Source organism: Nymphalis io, chromosome 24 (assembly GCF_905147045.1).
Source record: "Nymphalis io chromosome 24, ilAglIoxx1.1, whole genome shotgun sequence".
NCBI classification, from domain to species: Eukaryota; Metazoa; Arthropoda; class Insecta; order Lepidoptera; family Nymphalidae; genus Nymphalis; species Nymphalis io.
In genome coordinates this window covers 1,897,470-1,917,452 of record NC_065911.1, presented here as the reverse complement: position 1 = coordinate 1,917,452, position 19,983 = coordinate 1,897,470, and the positions used below count along the sequence as shown (strand labels likewise).

Here is a 19,983-nt window from a genome sequence, read left to right as displayed (position 1 = left end):
ATTAACCTTGGAAACTAATTATGTTCCTTATGCTTGTAGTTATACTGGCTTACTCATACTCAAAACTGGAACACAACAGTAATAAATATTGCTGTTTGGTGGAAGAATATGTAGTGAGTGGAATAGGAAGAGGAAACTCAGACTAACTTACACAAAACCCTATCATAACTATAAAATAATAAATTTATTCAACGGCCTTGCCTATAAACGTCGTTTAGCGGGTGATTCGTAAAACAAAGCAGCGTCTTCTTCTTACAAATGTCAAATCAATGATGACAGAAAGGGAGAAAATGGTTTAAATAAACAGTCGCTAAGCAACGCTTATAGTAAGTTACATATCTAGAAGAGAATATATTTTATTTACTAGATTTTCAACACACCTTTATCAATCAGGGGAAAGTAGAAAGACTGAGTTGGAACAAAACTTCGAAATATTTAAGTGTTAATCATTTTATCATAATATTTTTGGCTTTAACTATAAATTTTGTATATAAAAGATTTTGTCTCCTTCTTTCAAATGTCCAACCAAGATTGACAGAAAGCGAGAAATCATTGATATCCAAAAAACAATTATAAGATTGTTTTTGTGTATAGACACGGTTTAGTCAAATTAAATATATGTATATAGAAGGCGAGGTCCAGAACGGTTGAATATTGGTATTCAACCGTTCTGGACCTCGCCTTAAAAATGACACATCTTAAAAATGACGTCATTTAGATTTGAAATTTTAAGACGAACATAATTTCGTTATGTAGAGACGCGCTAAGAAATGATGTTGCTTTTTTGAGTGAGGGACGTTCTGCGCACTCTCGATATATATAAAAAATGTATATAGTCCATACGGGATTATGTTAAATATATTTTGGTTTCAGACAAAAGTGTCAGGCCGGAAATGTATCAAAATTTATATTTTACTTTCTAAAATCAAATCCAATATAACAGATCAAATAAAATAAGCATCGATTTTATATCAATTGATTTTACGATGGAAAATTTAGAATTTTACATTTCACGCACTAAATATTAATTATGTGAAACAATTAGCCATCACTCACTGTTCTAATCACATAGATTAATTAAATAGATCATTTATTACAGTCTAGCTTAGGCAGCCAACAGTCTTAATTATTTATGCGCGATTATAAATTATGTCATATTACTTATATTATTATGAATTACGATTATGACAAACTACGCATTGAAGAAAATATTTTTTTTTATATAATCAAATCCATTTATACTAAGATGAAAAATAACTTTACAATTTCTTAATGTTGCGTAAATAGACCAAATTAAAAACAAAGAATTTTTTTTATTACACTGTTTTATCTTAGTCTTCATAAAACAAAACTTTAAATACATTATATTTTGGAAACAACACAAGCTATTTAGACTAAAATATTATGGGGCGATAAAATCCACTTTATAAAAACGACACAAAAACATAAAGAGTAATTTAATTGATGTCAGCCGAATTTAAATAGTAGACAAAACAGTAGGCCTAATTTTCAGTATTAACCTCCTAAATCAACAACTAGGACACGTGCTATGGAATTCTTCGTACGGCGTCCGACAGACGCATTGCGACTATCTATGAATGCAGACATCTTTGTTTTGTATCTTCCGCAACGCGAAAATCTGTTAACTCACGCCATTTTCGGCATTATATTTGTTACATTTCGATATATCAATTCATTCATTTCTTATACATTGTATAGTAAATTGTGTTTTTTCTTAATGTTTTGCAAAACGTTAAACTTTAAATGGTATTTGAGGTTATGAAGTATAGATATGTAGACAAAAATCACTCTATAGAGCTAAATTATTTTACGTAAGCATTTACGTTATTCAAATTCGCGATAGAATTACTAAACGTAAACGTAAAAACTATCATATTAAAGAAATTGATATGTTTAATGATGATGGCAAGAAATACTGGATAATAAATGATAAGCGCATTTTTAATCTGTAATAATCGACTTACGCCGGATACGAAACGGTTTCAATATGTCAAAATTTCAGTAGAATTTAAAACGATAGAATATTCAATCTTAAAGAGATCTCATGAAGACTAAATAATTAAAAATAAAAATGAATTAAAATAGTAGCGATATATTTTTATCGAATTTTCATCTCCCGTAATTTTGATTAATTTATTTGGATGTGTTAATTTTAAAAAGAGCATGTACTAATATTAATCGTTACTTAATGTGTGATATTTTTGTTATGCTTAAAACAATGTCAACGATTGTCCTGATTCACAATTTTAACATTTTTATTTAAACAAAGGTTTTGATTTTAAATTGACGTTCAGAAAAGAATATTTTTTGTTATGTAGAAATAATTTCGTGTACAATCAACGCGTAATAAATAAACTGTCCATTACCAAAGCTTTGCTGTATCTGTGGTCAGATAAGTAAAGCGCAAAGGTTCACAAAATACCGGAATAAAAAACAAAGTCCAGCTGTGACGTTCTCTTTTTAAAACAATTTTGAATCTGTATATGATTATACATAAACTCATATTACATGTTATTTTTGTATGACTGCCTTGTATTCGGTTGTTTGGTATTATAAAGACATGCAACTTACTGTACATACGACTGTAGTGTTTAATTTCCTGAACCTACAATAATTTATAATATTTCGCCGATAGCCGTTTATTTTTATGCAAATATTTAACATTAGTATATTAGTATACTTTTGTTTGTTATTTTCGTAATACAAAAGAAAAAGAAAATTAGAGAATATTAAAAAAACATGGAATAGGTTGTTAGTACATTTTAAAATTGAGCCACTCATTTTAAGCTTCGATGATTGAGCTTCATAATCGTTGTTAGTAGTAAATGACTGAGACAATAAAATGACGTATAAATTTATAAAAAAATATTACCTGCAGTTCATACTTTGTGTGCCGCTCCTCCTCAAGACTCATCCGTTTTTCGTGTTTTTTGTAATATTTCCTTTTGGCCGCTTGTAAATTGAACCACGTGTACGAAAAGGACTTTACAAAAGGCATCAGGGCCTCTATGAACGGATGGAACTCGTCCTGTGAACATTCAAACAATCAACAACATTTAAAGAGATTTTATGTCAGTAACGAAAATTGGCGCCCAACATGGGACTCAGAAAAAACAATTGACTCTTTTAAAATTACTCTATTAATTCTCACAATATTCTTTTTTAAAAATAGACTATTCAAAATTTGAAAAACACATGTTAATAATACAACTTGTTAAAACGATACTGATACAGTTACGACTATTTTTCTTGCACTCGAGACAATATTTACATTCAAAGCATTCATAACGTAATTGTTACCAAAGGCGAGGGTAAGTCACAATTTTATATATCCTGATCGGAATTTTCAATATATGTATAAGAACACTTTTGATTCATTTCATTAAAAAAAAGTCTTAAATATGTTTAACTACAACTACTATTACTTTATACGAATCTGAATACAACTAGATACTACAACATTTACTGTTAATTAGAAAAATATGTAATTCAAAATCCAATCATAAAGAGGTTATTGGTCAAAAAAGTTGGCCCAATTACAATAAACAAATTAAATATCCATTATTCTCTATTCCTAAAAATTAAAAAATAACACCAGGAAATGACTTAAATAGAATGAATGCAGGTTTTTCCATTCCATTCTATATGTGTTTATTGATCACAGTAAAACAATGGCTGTGAATGTACGTCTGCGACGTAAAAAATTCCGAAGATTCAATGAATAAGCACTTAATTTAATCTAAGAATATTAGTTAAATGTTAGTTATGTTCCAAGGGAATATTAGTTATAATTACTAGACTAGTTCTTGGAAACAATATTATTTATCAAATGTACTTCAAATGACCTTAAATAGACACCCTTAAATCATTCTAATATGACACCAATAGAGACAGATACCAAGTAACCGTCTAATTTTAGTAAAGTACTTCGGAAAATACTATTAATATCTAAATTATCTAATTTCTAAATATCTATTAGTTTTCTAGTAATATCTACGATTTAAGATAGAACTTAAAAAGCTATGGTTAAAAGTTAAATATTCTGTGTCGTATTTTTTTTTTCCAATTCAATGTTTCTAATATTCTATAAATGGATATGACAAGAAAAATATTGTTAAAAATATTATCCACGAATACCAAAATATCAATTCTGATTCAAGACTTCTAGTTTATAAATATATTTTAATAGTAAACGATCTTGCTTATACTTAGTGTTTACAGATTGATAGACTTCTCTCTTTCTGTCATCAATGATTTGATATCCGAAAAAAGAAGAGACAACATTGCTCTTTATTTGAAACACTTAGACTTGGAGAAATAGTGCAAAAACTTTTATTAAAAATATAGCAACTGGTCTTATTGGCTTCACTAGAGGTCGGTTGGTTCATTTATCTCCCAGAGGATCGGTATTGCGATTCAAAAAGGAAAATGCTGCTAATATTCTTTCTATCATTCCACGCGGTCATGACTCTTACAGTAACTATATTTACTATTTATTTATGTATATTTAAGGTCTTAATGTATATAATTCTTATATATATAAATTAATTAATTCTTTTTCAATATATTCTAAGTTCCAGTGGTTGTTTTACCGCACTGTTTTCAATAGGAAGGTATTATACCTAGTGCAGTAGACAATACTAATCAGCAAATTTCCCATCGTTGGGTTAAGATTGGATCCACAATATTCGATTGAGATGTGTTCTAAAATCAATCAATTAATTATTAAATTAAAAATTGAAAACCCTAAGTATTCTGACAAAGACCTTCTTTCTTCTTAGGAAGAAAGATTAGAACTATTTCTACCGCAATGCTCTAATGTGGATTTCTGTATATAAATATGATACGAATTATATACACAAAATAAGCACATGAAAAATTTGTCGTGCTTTATTTTTTTAAGAACATATATTATTGAAATAAGGCAAAGACAATAACTGGAATCGATGTTCAAACGACACAAACCAAACATTAACATGTCCATGAGTAAAATTCGAATTAATCAAGTATTCATCGGGTAAGTGAACGCCATTGTTGATTTGAATCATAACATAATATATGCAACGGTGTCGACTTGATTTATCGCATAATGGTATTTGCAACGTAAAAAGTCGAAGTTATATTGTAACTGTAAAAAATCGTAAATGCCAGCGTTTCGTCTCGTGCATACAAGATTATACGACGTGTTGAGGAGAATACATTCCTGGAAAGAGGCGTTGTATTCAGAGAAGTGAAGAATACGTAGGCTAATTCATGTGCATTTGCTTACATTAGTGAGATCCGTGTTAGATTCATTTAACTTACATAACCATTTGAAGTTATTTCAATAAACTTCTGTTTAGTTCAGCTTTGTAATCAATAGATGGCGCTATGACGCGTAAATTATAGTTATCGTTATTTTAAGCTTGTAACCAGCCTGCACTAATACTTTAAGAACAGTTTATTGTAAACCGACGTACGTTGACAACGTTGATATTTGTATGTTTTAAATGTTACAATGAATTATAATAGTAAATATCGTAATCACGTTCTGATTAAACAAAACTAAATTAAAGTTAACACGATAATCATCATTTAATGAGAATCCTATCAAATTTAGCATCGAATCTAGGATTATTAAGGGAATGTTTTTTTTTTGTTTAAAAGCCCATTAATTAAGGTTATAGACAATATAATACCACGCTACGAGTATAATGTAGGTGAAACCAAATGGGTTTAGGTTATATTTTAGCAGAGCTTAGTTAACCAGTATTTTTATTTATTTTTTCTTAACCTACCTTCTTAAAATACCTTCAGTATGTGGTGAAAATCAGTGTTCGCAATTTAAAAATTTACTAAATAGAGATCAACATCGTCGTACACAGACCTACAAAGCGTACGGAGCTACGCAGTATAATCGCATAAATTTCTTTGATATAAAACGCTTTACCTCACTCTATAATAGTACTACAAACGCCCACACGTAACATCAATGAAAATCATATGGGATACATCACACCCGACCGTTCCAAGATTTATAAACAAAGATCCAGTCAAAACATCGAATTGGCGGGGACGCCAGACGTAGCGCCGCTCTGCCAAGCACTGTTGGCAGGACCTGAAGGCACGTGGTACTGGCAGTGTCGATTGGTAAACTTGCCAGTTACTTGACCATTTCTTGAGGTGATTGTACTGATCTAGTTGGTGAAAGTACGGTTCAAGGACGACTTGGATGGTTTTTGGATTAAGCGATTTGATTAACGTTTTTTCAATTAATAAGCAACATATCATATGAAGTTATTGACTAAGTTATGTCAAGTATTTACTTGTATACAACATATTTATATTCAAGAAACAATTATACCTATAATCCAAAAGCGTCCCAATAAATAACGTTTCGTAACTTACGAAGTCCCGCCTAGTCATACCTTAGTGACTCAAAACTTTATAGCAACAACGGTTTGTAACTCAAAAACGATGTTACTGATGTACGATGACATTTCCCTCAATAGAAACCAGGAAGTCGTCAATTGATTACATATTTTAGGTGTTTTCTAGGCATTGCATTTAGAAACTTATATCTTTAAATGCTTGCAATGTCCCTTTATTTTAAGAAGACACATTATATAACATAATATATAATACACACATCCTTGAAGGCTAATTAAAATAAAAAACATTCGTTCATTATTTAAGTTTAACCAAAAATATTATAACAGAGATAAGATATGTACCATAATTAATAATTTAAAATAAACAAAATAAATTACTGACGCGTAAAATAAAACAAATAATATAACAAACTTAACCATAAGACATTTCGAAACTAAACAAAAAAAAATCAATTGGAATTTAAAACCAAAAATTAAAAAATTGGATTTGCATTAAACTGCTTAAAATGTTGTATAAACATCCTCCATTTGCAACGCAATGACCAACGTTAGAGAAACAAACATGAAATTTTAAAACTAAAAGAAAATAAAGAAAAGCATCGTAAAGCTATCAAAATACAGGTGCAAATATATTGCATATGAATAGAAAATACTGAGCTAAAATACAGTTGGCAACAGAATAAAGACGTACTATATATAACTTTAAACATATCAAAGTATACTTTAAGACAATCGCCTAACTTTGTGCAGAAATGTTAAGAATTCGCCGATACAAATAACAATATCAAAATAAACTTGAACGTAACAGCTCCTATCTTCTCATACTTATTAGGGCTATTATATACAAATATATATTATATACACAACGGAGAAAACGGTCGTAAAATATCACAAAGTGATATGCGATATTGACCATAATAATTATATTTCAAGAACACACACGTCAAAATTGTATATCACATAAGCCAGTTATCAAGGTTTACGGGTGAGTAATGAAGCGAGTTCTTACAGATTAGCACTGCAGCACATTTCAATCGTCATTAAACAAGATTAAAAAAATGTAAAACTATCACCGGTTCGAAACAAAGGTTCTACAATTAACTTAGTAATAAAATTATTTAAAAGATATCTCATCTTAGTTATTTTTGAAAATCTCTATTGTAACTACGAAAGTTTCAAATTTGGTGATGATTATATGAAAGGTTAAAATTATCGGCTTAATATTAAACTTCGAAAATTTACATGAAATAATTAAAAAAATGATCTTTCTTGAAGGCAACTTAAAAGCACGTTTCGATCTTGAATCTAACAATATAATATCAAAATATAAAGCGTTTGTAAAATATATAATGTTATAAAGTCTATTAATAAAATTATTTAATCATAATTTATACATACCGGTTTGAATGTAGATTCAATCGAGAATTGATAAGAATCTCAGTATATTATAATTATATTTTATAATCATATTGCATGTATTAATCAGAATTGTAATGATATGTTTGAAAATCAATTAAAAATAAGCTCTTTTATATATATAATTTAGTATAGAATATTATATATATAAGGAACTATTCATTAATAGATGTGGATTTTAGTGGGGTGAAGAAATTTTATGGGTGTCCGTTAAAGTATCTTCCCTATGAGCTCACTTATTCCTCTGAGCTAATAATAATAGGTCGTAATTATCATAATGTCAGATTTTTCTGTAGTTGCATTGACAATATCGAACGGTACCATTTTTCCTCAATAACGTTTTGAAAGTCTGTTCGTGAGTGCTTTATAGAATAAATATTGTTTTTCGTTATATGGTGACTTTTTATACCAATCCTGTGATTTTTTAATATAGTTGTGTAAAGTCTAACCGTAAGTAATAGTTGCATTAAAAGTAACATGAGGAATTCATATTGAATAAATAATCAAGAGTGAACCTAAATAAATACATAAATAATTATAGCGAGAAAGAAATCATTCGAGCCGAGTACACAATGAAATGTTCAGATAACACGTGTGTGACCATAATCACTTTTCCTTCCAAAATGTGAACTTGCTCAAATGAAAGTATATGAAATATCTAGTCGTGTTTACAAACTAACAATAAAAGCAGCATAACACCCCCCCCCCTTATCGAATCACACGAACTATTAGGAAAACTTCCAACACACAGCCACAAACATTGCCAAAACACTGGAGTGCGTTCACCCTGAAAATTTTGGCGGCAAATCGTTCAACGCTTACGATTCCTTCATTATTATTTTTTCCGTCTTTATTTCGCGGTCGTCCAATTTATTTTATAGATATTGGCGCCGGTTCATTGGGGATGCCCGGCTGGACTTGGCCCTGGCACCGCTTGGCGTACCTAACTGGGTCGCCTACGTCACACAGGAGCACTGGCCAAAATTACGGCACACGCGGAAATACGCCATGAAAAAAATAAAGTCGCCATCTTGCCACGCGCTGTTTTGGCGCGCAACAAGTGATGCGATGATGCGTCCAGAAACGCATTCGCTTAGTGGACAGCGCACGTAATTCTACAATAAATCCCCATTGTTGTAAACTGAATGCAAAATTCGATTATATGCATTTAGGTAGTTAGCCTGCACGCCGTTTGAATTTAAAGTCGGTGAAGTTTACCCGAAGCTTCGAATCGAGGAATTTCTATAAAACGCATTTGAACACAAATTCAATATATTACGCTAACACGTCAACATTGCATATAGGAAATTGGAATTGCATAAATATTTTAAAACTTTCAAAACGCAGTTGGCGTGAATCCCTCTTACAAACACAAACGCATTGTTCACACTAAAAAATAATATACAAATATTATAGCAGCCGAAATATTAACTATATATTCCGTCTTCGGAAAAGAAACAGTACGATTTGACGATGACAAAAATCATAAAACACACTGTTCTACAAAAAAAAGAACTAAAAATTTATATGTAACTCGAGATTATATAAGAATTCTAACGATACCACATACATCTAAGTCATACACACACATACAACCCTGAAGACATCACACCCTTTGGTAGGACTGATGTGTTACAGTGTGATAACACATAAACCAATCAAGTTTCCACTATAACTAGTATTGATTATAAACAGAGAAAAAAAACATAAAGAAATTAATTAACCTATTTTCTGATGGTAGGGCTTTGTGCAAGCTCGTAGGTATCACTCACTTATCAGATATTCTACCGCAAAACAGCAGTGCTTGCTTGTGTTCCGGTTTGAAGGGTGAGTGAGCCAGTGTAATTACAGGCCCAAGGGACATAACATCTTAGTTCCCAACGTTGGTGGCGCATAGGCGATGTAAGCATTGGTAATATTTTTTACAATGCCAATGTCTATGGGCGTTGGTGACCACTTACCATCAGGTGGTCCATATGCTCGTCCACCGACCTATACTTTAAAAAAAAAGAAAATTTAAATAATCACGATTCAAGTATTCGATAAATGTTGTTCTGTCAAATATGCGTTACTCTGTGAGTATAGTTCTGGATTATAAACTTCAGCTCAGTCTTAACTCATAATATTAAACAGCGATACCCACTGTACTAGCCGGTAAAATTAATTTCATCTCACAATTTTCTAAAATTACAACTAAAGCTCGTAAAATCCTATCGAAAAAGATATATTAACTTAAAAATAAACTTCATAAAAAATTGTTATCTAGTATTATGATTTATTTAATATAAATATACTTTGTTCAAATACATTCAAATCATAATTTAACAGGATTGTATGAATAATCTATGAAGTATCAGCAAGAAACTTATTAGTTACTATTTTTCAAAGTTTACAAAGTTACGGTATTTAAATAAAATTAAGTTGATATGTATCTTAAAATCAACAAAGTCTAATTAACTAGTACCTTCACTATTTTTATTAGCGAAAAGCAAAAAAAAAACAAAGATTGGCAAAGATAGATAAAAAAAATGTATAAAGCTCCTATAAGTTATAGAACTAATTACGATAAAAATACTACCCTCAATATGTAATGCTGATCTCATCCAGTCAATGTGTCATGGTGTAAGAACCACCATAAAAACAACACATTTCATTTAACGATAGATCGTAAACTAAAGAAAACACCTTCGATATCAACCCGCTTTCTTACCATCAAAGAAACGGTATTTATTTACATGACTTTACGTATCCTTGAATTATAATGTTACCATTGTGAAAAAAAAACTTTTGGAGTAAAATGTAAAAACAGTTTATATATTAAATGCTAAATTATCTACTTTACAAAACTAAAATAAATATTTTAGTATTTTTATCATCCACAATAATGACTGCTTCAATAAATAACAAAACATTTTATAAATACAAAAAACAATGAATTTTTTATATTAAATTTTATTTATTAATATTGCTATTTAAAAAAACCATAATGTATTAAAATAAAAAAGCCAATGTATGTCTGTACGATGCTAAGAAACAATAATTTAAAACCAAAAATCCACAATATATTTAAAACAAAATACTCCTTAATCCTTTTAAAATTTTAGCCCTGTAAGTTAAACATGCGCTGAACACAATACGAACGAAACATTGCCCTACATTTGAAACCAAACTTGGATGAAATACAGAATCATCAAATCTATCGACTTTATACAAATGTGTGTGTGTATTTATATCGCATTACCAACAAGTTGAAGACCAACAGCAGCTGAACTGTTTGTGCAGAAATAGAAAATAGCTTCAAGAACTGAACGCGCGGTCTCTGTTACAGCGGTTTGTGTATATCGTATTATTTTGTTTTATTAATAGATACCATTACATGTTTTTTGAGTCGTTTTTAAAATACATAATACCGTGAAGATTCTTAGGCCAGTCTTTTCATTCTAACGTATTGTAATCAGTACCAGCGGTAATTTTTAAATTAAAATATTAGACAGATTTATTTTTTCGATTTTAAAATATATCGTAATAAGATGCACTTTAAAAAAAATACCGCTTTCTGTGGATATATACAACAAACATCATGATAGAATTGAATTTCAAATTTTTTATACATCAATTCGAATATTAATCAAAAAATGCTTAATATATTGAACTATTTGCTTCGCGCGGCTTCACTCGCGTTAAACGTTACTGCTATGTCTCAGTTGGTCGTAACGTCATGTTATATAGACAATAACCTTTCGAAATATATAACATATTCAACTCAAATATTTTTTTAAATCGGACTGATAGCTCTAAGCAAACACTTCAACGTTATTATATTATTACATACATTCAAAATATAGACGTATATTATAGATGCTTAAACACAGAACTCACATCGTACTGCACTCAAGCCTTTTCCAAGAGTTAAACAGTTAAATATCAATACCAATCTTCTGAAACTTCTAATACTGTTTGATATCATTTCAACTAAAATCACTCTCGACCAGCTCTTAAATGCAATTCAAACGCTAATAGAATCAGATATCGGTTTTATAGTAGTATAGGCTAGTGAATCAAAGGCCAATACTATCCATTCTCAACTAAATTGAATCAATAGAAATTCATAATATTAAACGACATTGAAAAAAGTAGTTTTATAGAAATTAACAATATATTGTAACATAAACTCTAATGAAGTTCTTATATACATTAAATTGAATACAATTATTATAGCAATTATATAAGGGACTGTAAAGAACAATTTAAAAAAAAATCACTTAAAAAAAATTAGTTTAGTTTTCCACACGGAAACAGCGAGAGGCTCGCCGGTTTTCAAGGCGCGGAGTGCGCTCCGGTCATCGGAATACCCACTAAAAAACCAGCGGTACCCTTTCCGTCTTAACGAGGAGCGCAACGGAATCGCTTGCGCATGCTACCGTGTAATCCATGCATTAAATATGGTTGAAACAATCAATGCAAACATATATATATATAATATAATAATAGTATTTTCTTTATTATATAATATTTGTGATTATAATTCATCTCGTGCTTAACGGTGAAGGAAAACATCGTGAGGAAACCTGCATGTGTCTCATTTCATTGAAATTCTGCCACATGTGTATTCTACCAACCCGCATTGGAGCAGCGTGGTGGAATAAGCTCCACAACCTTCTCCTCAAAAGGGAGAGGAGGCCTTAGCCCAGCAGTGGGACATTAACAGGCTGTTACTATATACTATATATATATATAATATTTGTTTGTCAGCCAATCGAACAGTCTCGTCACAAATTCTTATATAATACGTGTATATAAAAATAATACCAATAATGAATTGCAATATTAAAAGATTGCGTTTTGAAAGAGCGTAGTTTCCTAATATATGTATCATTACGTGCCCAATATTATAGAGTAGCAGTTAAAATATTTATGCTTTCCAAAGAGATCGGTGAAAATAGATCTTAAGGCATTAACGATAAGACAAACATAAGACCGCTTTGTTTACCAAAGGAAATAACAAATGAGTACAACGTTATAATTTCGAATAAAATTAACTTTATAATGAAAATTTAATTAAAATTTTATCATTTAAAACTACGACGCAATCGTTACCAACTGTATTTATTTCGTGAGATTAAAATTAATGATATCATTAATTTTCACAATGCAGCTGAGAATATGCTTTCCAAAGAGATCGGTCAAAGTAGTTTTTAAGGCAGTAAGGTAAAAATAAATATTTCAATTATGGAAAGCTCTGATATGAAAAAGAAAATAAGATATTGAGATACCACATTGAGCGCAGACATTATCAAAATGTCTTAAAATCGCTATCACTGTGACGAAACCCAGCACTCACCGACCTTCCTCGTAAGAGCTTAGCTACATCAACTGTAGTTTTAATGCAACGGCTTTACAGATGGATATTATATTTTACCCAGCTGCGATAAAATGCAATAAAATATCAACATATTTGTCTTTTGACAGCAAGTCACTGTTTATATTTGTCTAGTGACAGCTAGCACGTTCTTAGCTATCATTTTTTAACGTAAAACATATACCCTAACTAATATAATATATAATTGATTATGTTTTTTTTTTGCGTTCCACGATAAATATTATAAATAATGCATGTGTCGAATCAAATTCTGCCACATAATTAAAATGAATTCTACTAGCTGAAATGAGCTGCGAATTTTTATCTCAAAAGAAAAATAGTCCACTGCCCAACAGTGGTATATTTATGCAGTTTTCCCTTGTATATATTTTTTTAAGAAAACATTACGGAAACAATGCGCTCACTTCTCACTAACATTGATAGTTCTGTAATATGAAATGTTGACCCATTTTATCAGCAATTGTTTAAAGTAACTTTGCAACTCAACTCAATTCAAACTTTTTGTTATTGCAATATACATTTAACAAACTTCTAACAAATATCGTATGTATAGTATTTTTTTAACCAAATATATAAAATATTATTGGTTTATGTAAATTTCCGTTTGCTTAATTCGTTGTTTATATTTCACCTTGAACTCAGCCTTGATAGAAGCATCGTGAGGTAACCATGTGTCAGATGAAACTCTGTCATATGTTATCCACCAACCACCATTTGAGCAGTGGTGGAATAAGTTGTGCTCAGCAGTAAGACATTAACGCTATTACATACTTTATTTAAATACATCGTATCTATGCATTTACGTATGTGTATATGAAAACTGTCAAACGGATTTTGAATCTTGATTTTTTCTATTCTAGTTAAATATATATTCATATACAAAATAGTATACAGCCTAACGGGCATCTTAAGCAAAAATCAAAATATATTTATTATATGATTAGTAATTTTTATTTTTAAGAATGAATCCGAAAGTATTTTAAAGGGCTATTTCCTGTAAGCATCCTGTCATTTTTTTTTTGTATTGACGTGTACCAATTCGAAGGATAGGAAATAATATTTTACATCCACAGGTTTCCGTGCACTCACAGTGCCAATATTTATGACAGTAAGTGGCATAATACTTGTATCCCTTACCAAAAAATATTAAAAAAATACAAATATCAAACTTAATCCATAAAATTTTTACGCTAAAATTCGATCTTGAAAATATACTTCAAATAATAATAAAAAATGGATCTAAAACATATCTACTCTCTTGAATGTACTAAGGTCGTAAATTGTACACTTCTTTATTTATTATTATTATAATAGTAAGAAAATATAGTGATTTAATTAGTAACGAAATTCTATATTTTTATTTAGCTTTAAATTGTTTCGATTACCATCAATATCGATACTTCACATGCGTTTTGTTCAACATTGCATTTTACTTTCGAAATATAACAAATAAATACAATTACATAATTCATAGAGATTTCCCACCAAAACATTCGTCAGATAAAACCACAGACAAGATGCGGTCACAGATAATACACGTTTACCAGAAGCGACAGGGATCGCATTAAAACAACAACTTTATTAGAATTCCACTCTCCATGTCTGTGTACTCGTATGTTTGTACGTGCCTTCTTGGAGACAAGTGCATTCATCAGGCATAACTCCTTAAGACATCCGGGAACCGCGGGTCGGTTAAAGTTTGCATTAATATACTACTAAGTCCGGGAGAGCTTAAATACTCACTGCGAAGTTATTTCATTAATGTGACTACTTAAATTATCCGTTTCATTTATTTTAGAATAAAGTTTTAAATACGTTTGTTAGATAGAAATTGGCGGGATTTTACTCCAATTTATATGTTGTATAAAATTCTTTACCGATCCTTGTATTCTTTCATTATTTTATTTTTTTTTAACAAGCAACACTTTTTAAAAATAACGGCTATTTTAAGGAAGTTTTAAATTTATGAAAATAATTTTATTTTATGTAATTTAAATATTATGAGTGAGGGCTGATAGGTGAGAACAAGTGAAACGTAACCAAATATTGCTGGTTCAAATCCGAGCCAGCATCACTGAGTTTTCGTCCGTATAATTTGCTTATAATTCATCTCGTGCAAAAACGCATTATGAAGAATATATTAGATAAGCTATAAACCTTCGCCACAAAAGGAGATGTCTTTACCCAGCTCCAAACATTAACAGGCTGTTACTATATATACATATATAAAAAATAATTTAAAAAGTTTACCAAGTACTGATAAATTAAACATATGAAAACGTCAGGTTTCTTCAACTTTAATAGGTATTATTTGTACTTTAATGTTTATAATATATGTACCTAATCAGTTTTTATTTTGGCAGCCTAAAAAATAATTGTAGAAAAAACCATTCGAAATTCGAAACATGCAAATTATATCATAAATATTAGGAGGATGACAATAAGGTAAAATAAATATAGAAAGTGGAGTATACTTTAAGCTCAGTGTGGATAAAATATCATGGTCATTAATGATAGCAACGTTACTATAAGTAATATTCAGTCAGTCGTATGCTTAAATGAGATCTTATATTGATGTAACTTATCAGTTTATATTATTGTATATTGGTAGTATTAAATTTACTAAAAAAAAAAATTAGAAGCTTTTGTTAAAAATATTAGTAACGGAGTTTCCGGTTTCGCCCGCATGGGAGGATGAAGACGATTGTGCCAAGACTAGTGGGCCACCTGATGTTAAGTGGTCACCACCGCTTACAGAAACTGGTATTGTAAGAAATATTAACCATCTCTTATATCGCCAATGCGCCACCAACCAATATGTTAGGTTCCTTGCGTCTGTAATGTACTGGCTCACTCACCCTTCAAACCGGAACGCAACAATAATAAATATTGCTGTTAGGCGGTAGTATATATGATAAGTGGGTAGTACCTACTCAAGACGGGCTTGCACAAAGCCCTAACACCAACTTGGCAAAAATCACGCAGAAACAAAACGACACAATTCTTTTATGAAGTTATAAATTTTCCACACGATAAAACACCGACATAAGCTCTTTTATAAAAATATAACAACGAAATAGCAATTTATCTTCCTAAACAAATATATCATTTTAACTACAAAAGCAATAAGTAAACTTAAAATAAAATTGAAAACTAAAAAGCAATCCCATGAAGAATAATACCGAAACTAGAATGATACTGACTACACAGATTAAATCGTAAGTTTTTGACAAACTCCAGCATAGTTCGGTTCTTTCACAACTACAAAGTTTTCAAGGGTATTCGAGAAGCTAAACATCGATATAAAACAGTGTTTGTTGAGTTTATTTGTTTGGGGACACAATCTAATCTTAAATAGTTTTATTGATTTCAGCTCAGGACTTTGTTAGTTCTGAGTTCTGGCAGAGTAGATGAGAACGTCTCTTTGCTATTTCCTTCTTATATTTAAAATATTTACTTGCTGATAGGGCCTCGTCCAAACACTGGGTAGGTACCACCAACTCATCCGATATTCTACCGAGCCATAGTATCTTGGTTCCCAAGGTTGGTGGCGCGTTGGCGATATAAGGGATGATTAATATTTCTTACAATATCAATGTCAATGGGTGGTGACGATTAGTCATCAGATGGCAAAATTACCTGACCGCCTATATTATAAAAAAATGTAAGCATTTACAAAATTAAAACCAAAAACCTGCTGAGTTTTTTACCAATTTTTGGTCAGGGTAGCAAACCGGTGGTGAACTTCAATTTGACAATCAATAAGTGTAATAATTTAAAAAAAAAGGATCTTGATTCCATTTCATTTGAATTGAGGGGTAGTTCAATAAGTGCTTATGGTAGCCGACTAAGGACTTTTTGTCAGTACCAGTAATCTGTAATGTCTGAAAACCAACCCTGCATTTCGGAATTTCCAGCCGTTGAAATAACCCATCAGATACACGTCCATCAGAATCCCTTAATTCGTTTTTGTTGTAGTATAATAATTATGATAATAAACGATAAGTTATGACAAAGTTGTAAAACAAAGTTATGATAAACAAATCTGTCTCCATTATTATATATTAATGTGAATGTTTGTCCAGTCAAACAAGAATTTTATTGGTAAATTGATCTAATGGCTTAATTTTTTGGGTAAAAAAACTAACGGTTCACATAGAAATTATTTTAAACAATGAAAAGTAAAAAGTAATAGCATCCAAATTGCTAAGCATCGGCTTCCTCATTTAAGAATTTAGAGTTTTGGTTTTAGAGCTTTATACCACATAACCCGGTTTCTCCACCAAGAAGACCTTACTGAAGATTTCCACTGTTTGAAAACATGAAAATGCTCCAATACAGGTCGACGGAGAAGTATTTCCTATTACTCAACTTACAGTCTCAAGCCGTTATTTTTTAGAGTAACCAAAAGCTTTTTTTACGTAAATATTTTTGCTCTACATTTCTTATTTTATGGATGAAAAATTTAACTGCTTCTTTGACTAAGCTCAATCGAAAACATAGAAGTCGATCTTTGATTAAATTGAATATAATATTTGATTATTGAAGAACACGATCAAAATTTTAATTTAATAAAAAAATAATGCTGCGGAAACACCGAAATCCCGTTATCCCGTTATATTCAAAAAACGCAGATCAACGCGAGTCCCGCGTTGCACTACGTTTTATATTCCTTTCGCGTCACACAAGGTGAGTTGAGGCCGATGCACTGACACTCGCGAAAGGCGTACCATTCTAATCACGATCAATTTTTTTTTCTCGACAATGGTCAGGCCTGTATTGTATAAATGTTATGTTAATATTTGCATTGTAATTGCTATTGTTTACAGATGTGTCATGGTTGCGTAACATATCGGTTGTTTTTTTAACGTTTAGTGCCTTTTTTATTTGGTTGAAGAAACAAAATAACATTTTAGTTAATTAAAAGAGTTTTAAGGAAATTAAGCTGTTATTGTTAAATTTTACGAAAAATCATATCCAGGCAACGCATACTAATAATTTATAAACAGCCAATTTTAATTTTAATTCTTAATATACGAATTATAAATTTTAAATTATCGTTAATAAACAAAAATATACTTAAAGCTCTTAAAACCATATATTGACATATAAACTCAAATACTCAACTATTAATTAGAACAGTTGTTTTCTTCCATATAGTTGTAATACACAACACTTATAAACTCATTTAAAAGATTACTTCAACAAACAAACATACATTACGCTGGTATCGTGCACTTGAAAACACGGAGATAACTCAGAATGAGGCCATTAGTGTAATAGAAGCCGTTGAGCATCCGAAATCATGCAAATCCCGCAATCAAGCCGGAAAATCGGTGAAAATTATTCACGTGCAGTATAACTTCCAAATCCTGCTAAGACGACGACGTCTCGAACCCCAACGGATGACGTTTAACGGCAATCGTATGCAAATATATCCCGGTGTTGTCCCGGGATACTACGGGATTACAACTACCCACATCACTAATCCTCGTGTAAGTTAGCTTACTGTTGTCGAGGGCTTAGGGTAAGATATTGAGCTCGTATGTTTGAATATTGGTATAATGTATGGACTGATAAATGCACTAGTGACACCGAGTTATGACAATATCGCCTCGGTAATTTGCTTTGCGTGGTCAGGTCTCTACGACTAGTGATGGGCCGTCGATTCGCGGAACACATTATCGATATTCCACGAATTTTACTATGCAATAAAATTACTATACTCGATTGTATAATGGTATCCGCCTATAAATCATTATTAATAAGACATAGTTAGTTACATGAAAGACGTGGCGCCAGACGCAGAATACATTCAAATCATATATTGATCATTAATTCATCACATAGATCACACTCGGAGAAAACACTTGAAATGCTACGCCATCCTTAATGCATCTACGGAATACGTAACGACGCTGTGAGACGTCTTAGCTTTGCAATGACCCTTTATTAAAATTAGACAAAAATGCACCGCTGAAAATAAAACGAGAATCACGTCCACACTCGAGTGCCGCCCGTTTCAATAGCCACCGACGTCATTAGGAAGAAAGAAGTAATTAAAACTACGATAAAAAATCTCGAGAAGTAAAGTCGACGTTCCGCATCGAGGCGTACGGCTCTCCCAGTATTGCTAGTAAACAATCCATAATCAAAAAAATCTTGTGCAAGTGTTGAACTATAAACAAGATAGTGTTTGGCAAGGCTGCGAGGCGTTCCCGATTAGACTGCGCCATCATTCCGCCGGTTCATTCAATATTTTTTTTACCGAACGCTGTAATTTCTTGGCTCGAACGCATCCGTTTACATGCCAAACAATAAATTTATTAGTCGAACGGAGGAGTGGCAACACTAAACACGCGTCACACGTCGATACGTCATCGATTGCGTGGAATTTTCAACATTTTGGAAATCGATTTGACCGTTCTCTCGATCGATTCGCACGCGTCCATTATATAACGCCGCCCCGTCAAGGTGACTCGTTCGAAGCCACTACTGGATCTATTTTAGTTCGAATTTCATAAATATCCCGTGACAGCTCATCTCTCCTCTCCCGCGTCTTCGCCGCCATGGTTCGGCCATCTTCGACGCGGACTTGCGTAATTATCGAGCTCTGGTGTCGCACAGAAATACCATTCGACCGGCGACGTACCGAACCGGCGTCCTTGCTAATTTTAAAGTCCTTTCCGAAAGTTTATCGTTTATGAGGTAATAGAGGTGTGACGTAGATCTGGCAACGTGCCGGACGCCGTACGGCGACCGGTCCGAGGAAAAATGAACGCGTGTGTTATATTT

The 19,983-nt window shown here is 31.5% G+C and overlaps 1 protein-coding gene across 10 annotated transcripts in view; it reads right to left on the bottom strand.

Annotated features, from left to right (window-relative positions):
- Positions 1-19,983, bottom strand: part of LOC126777977 (nuclear factor 1 B-type) — a 55,943-nt gene that overhangs the window by 16,511 nt on the left and 19,449 nt on the right. For all 10 annotated transcript variants that reach the window (XR_007670111.1, XM_050501337.1, XM_050501338.1 and 7 more), the window contains exon 2: positions 2,894-3,049. Coding sequence is in view for 9 of the 10 variants with exons in the window: in XM_050501337.1 (XP_050357294.1) it covers positions 2,894-3,049 (156 nt within the window). In the remaining variant the exon portion in view is untranslated. The remainder of the gene's footprint in view (positions 1-2,893; positions 3,050-19,983) is intronic.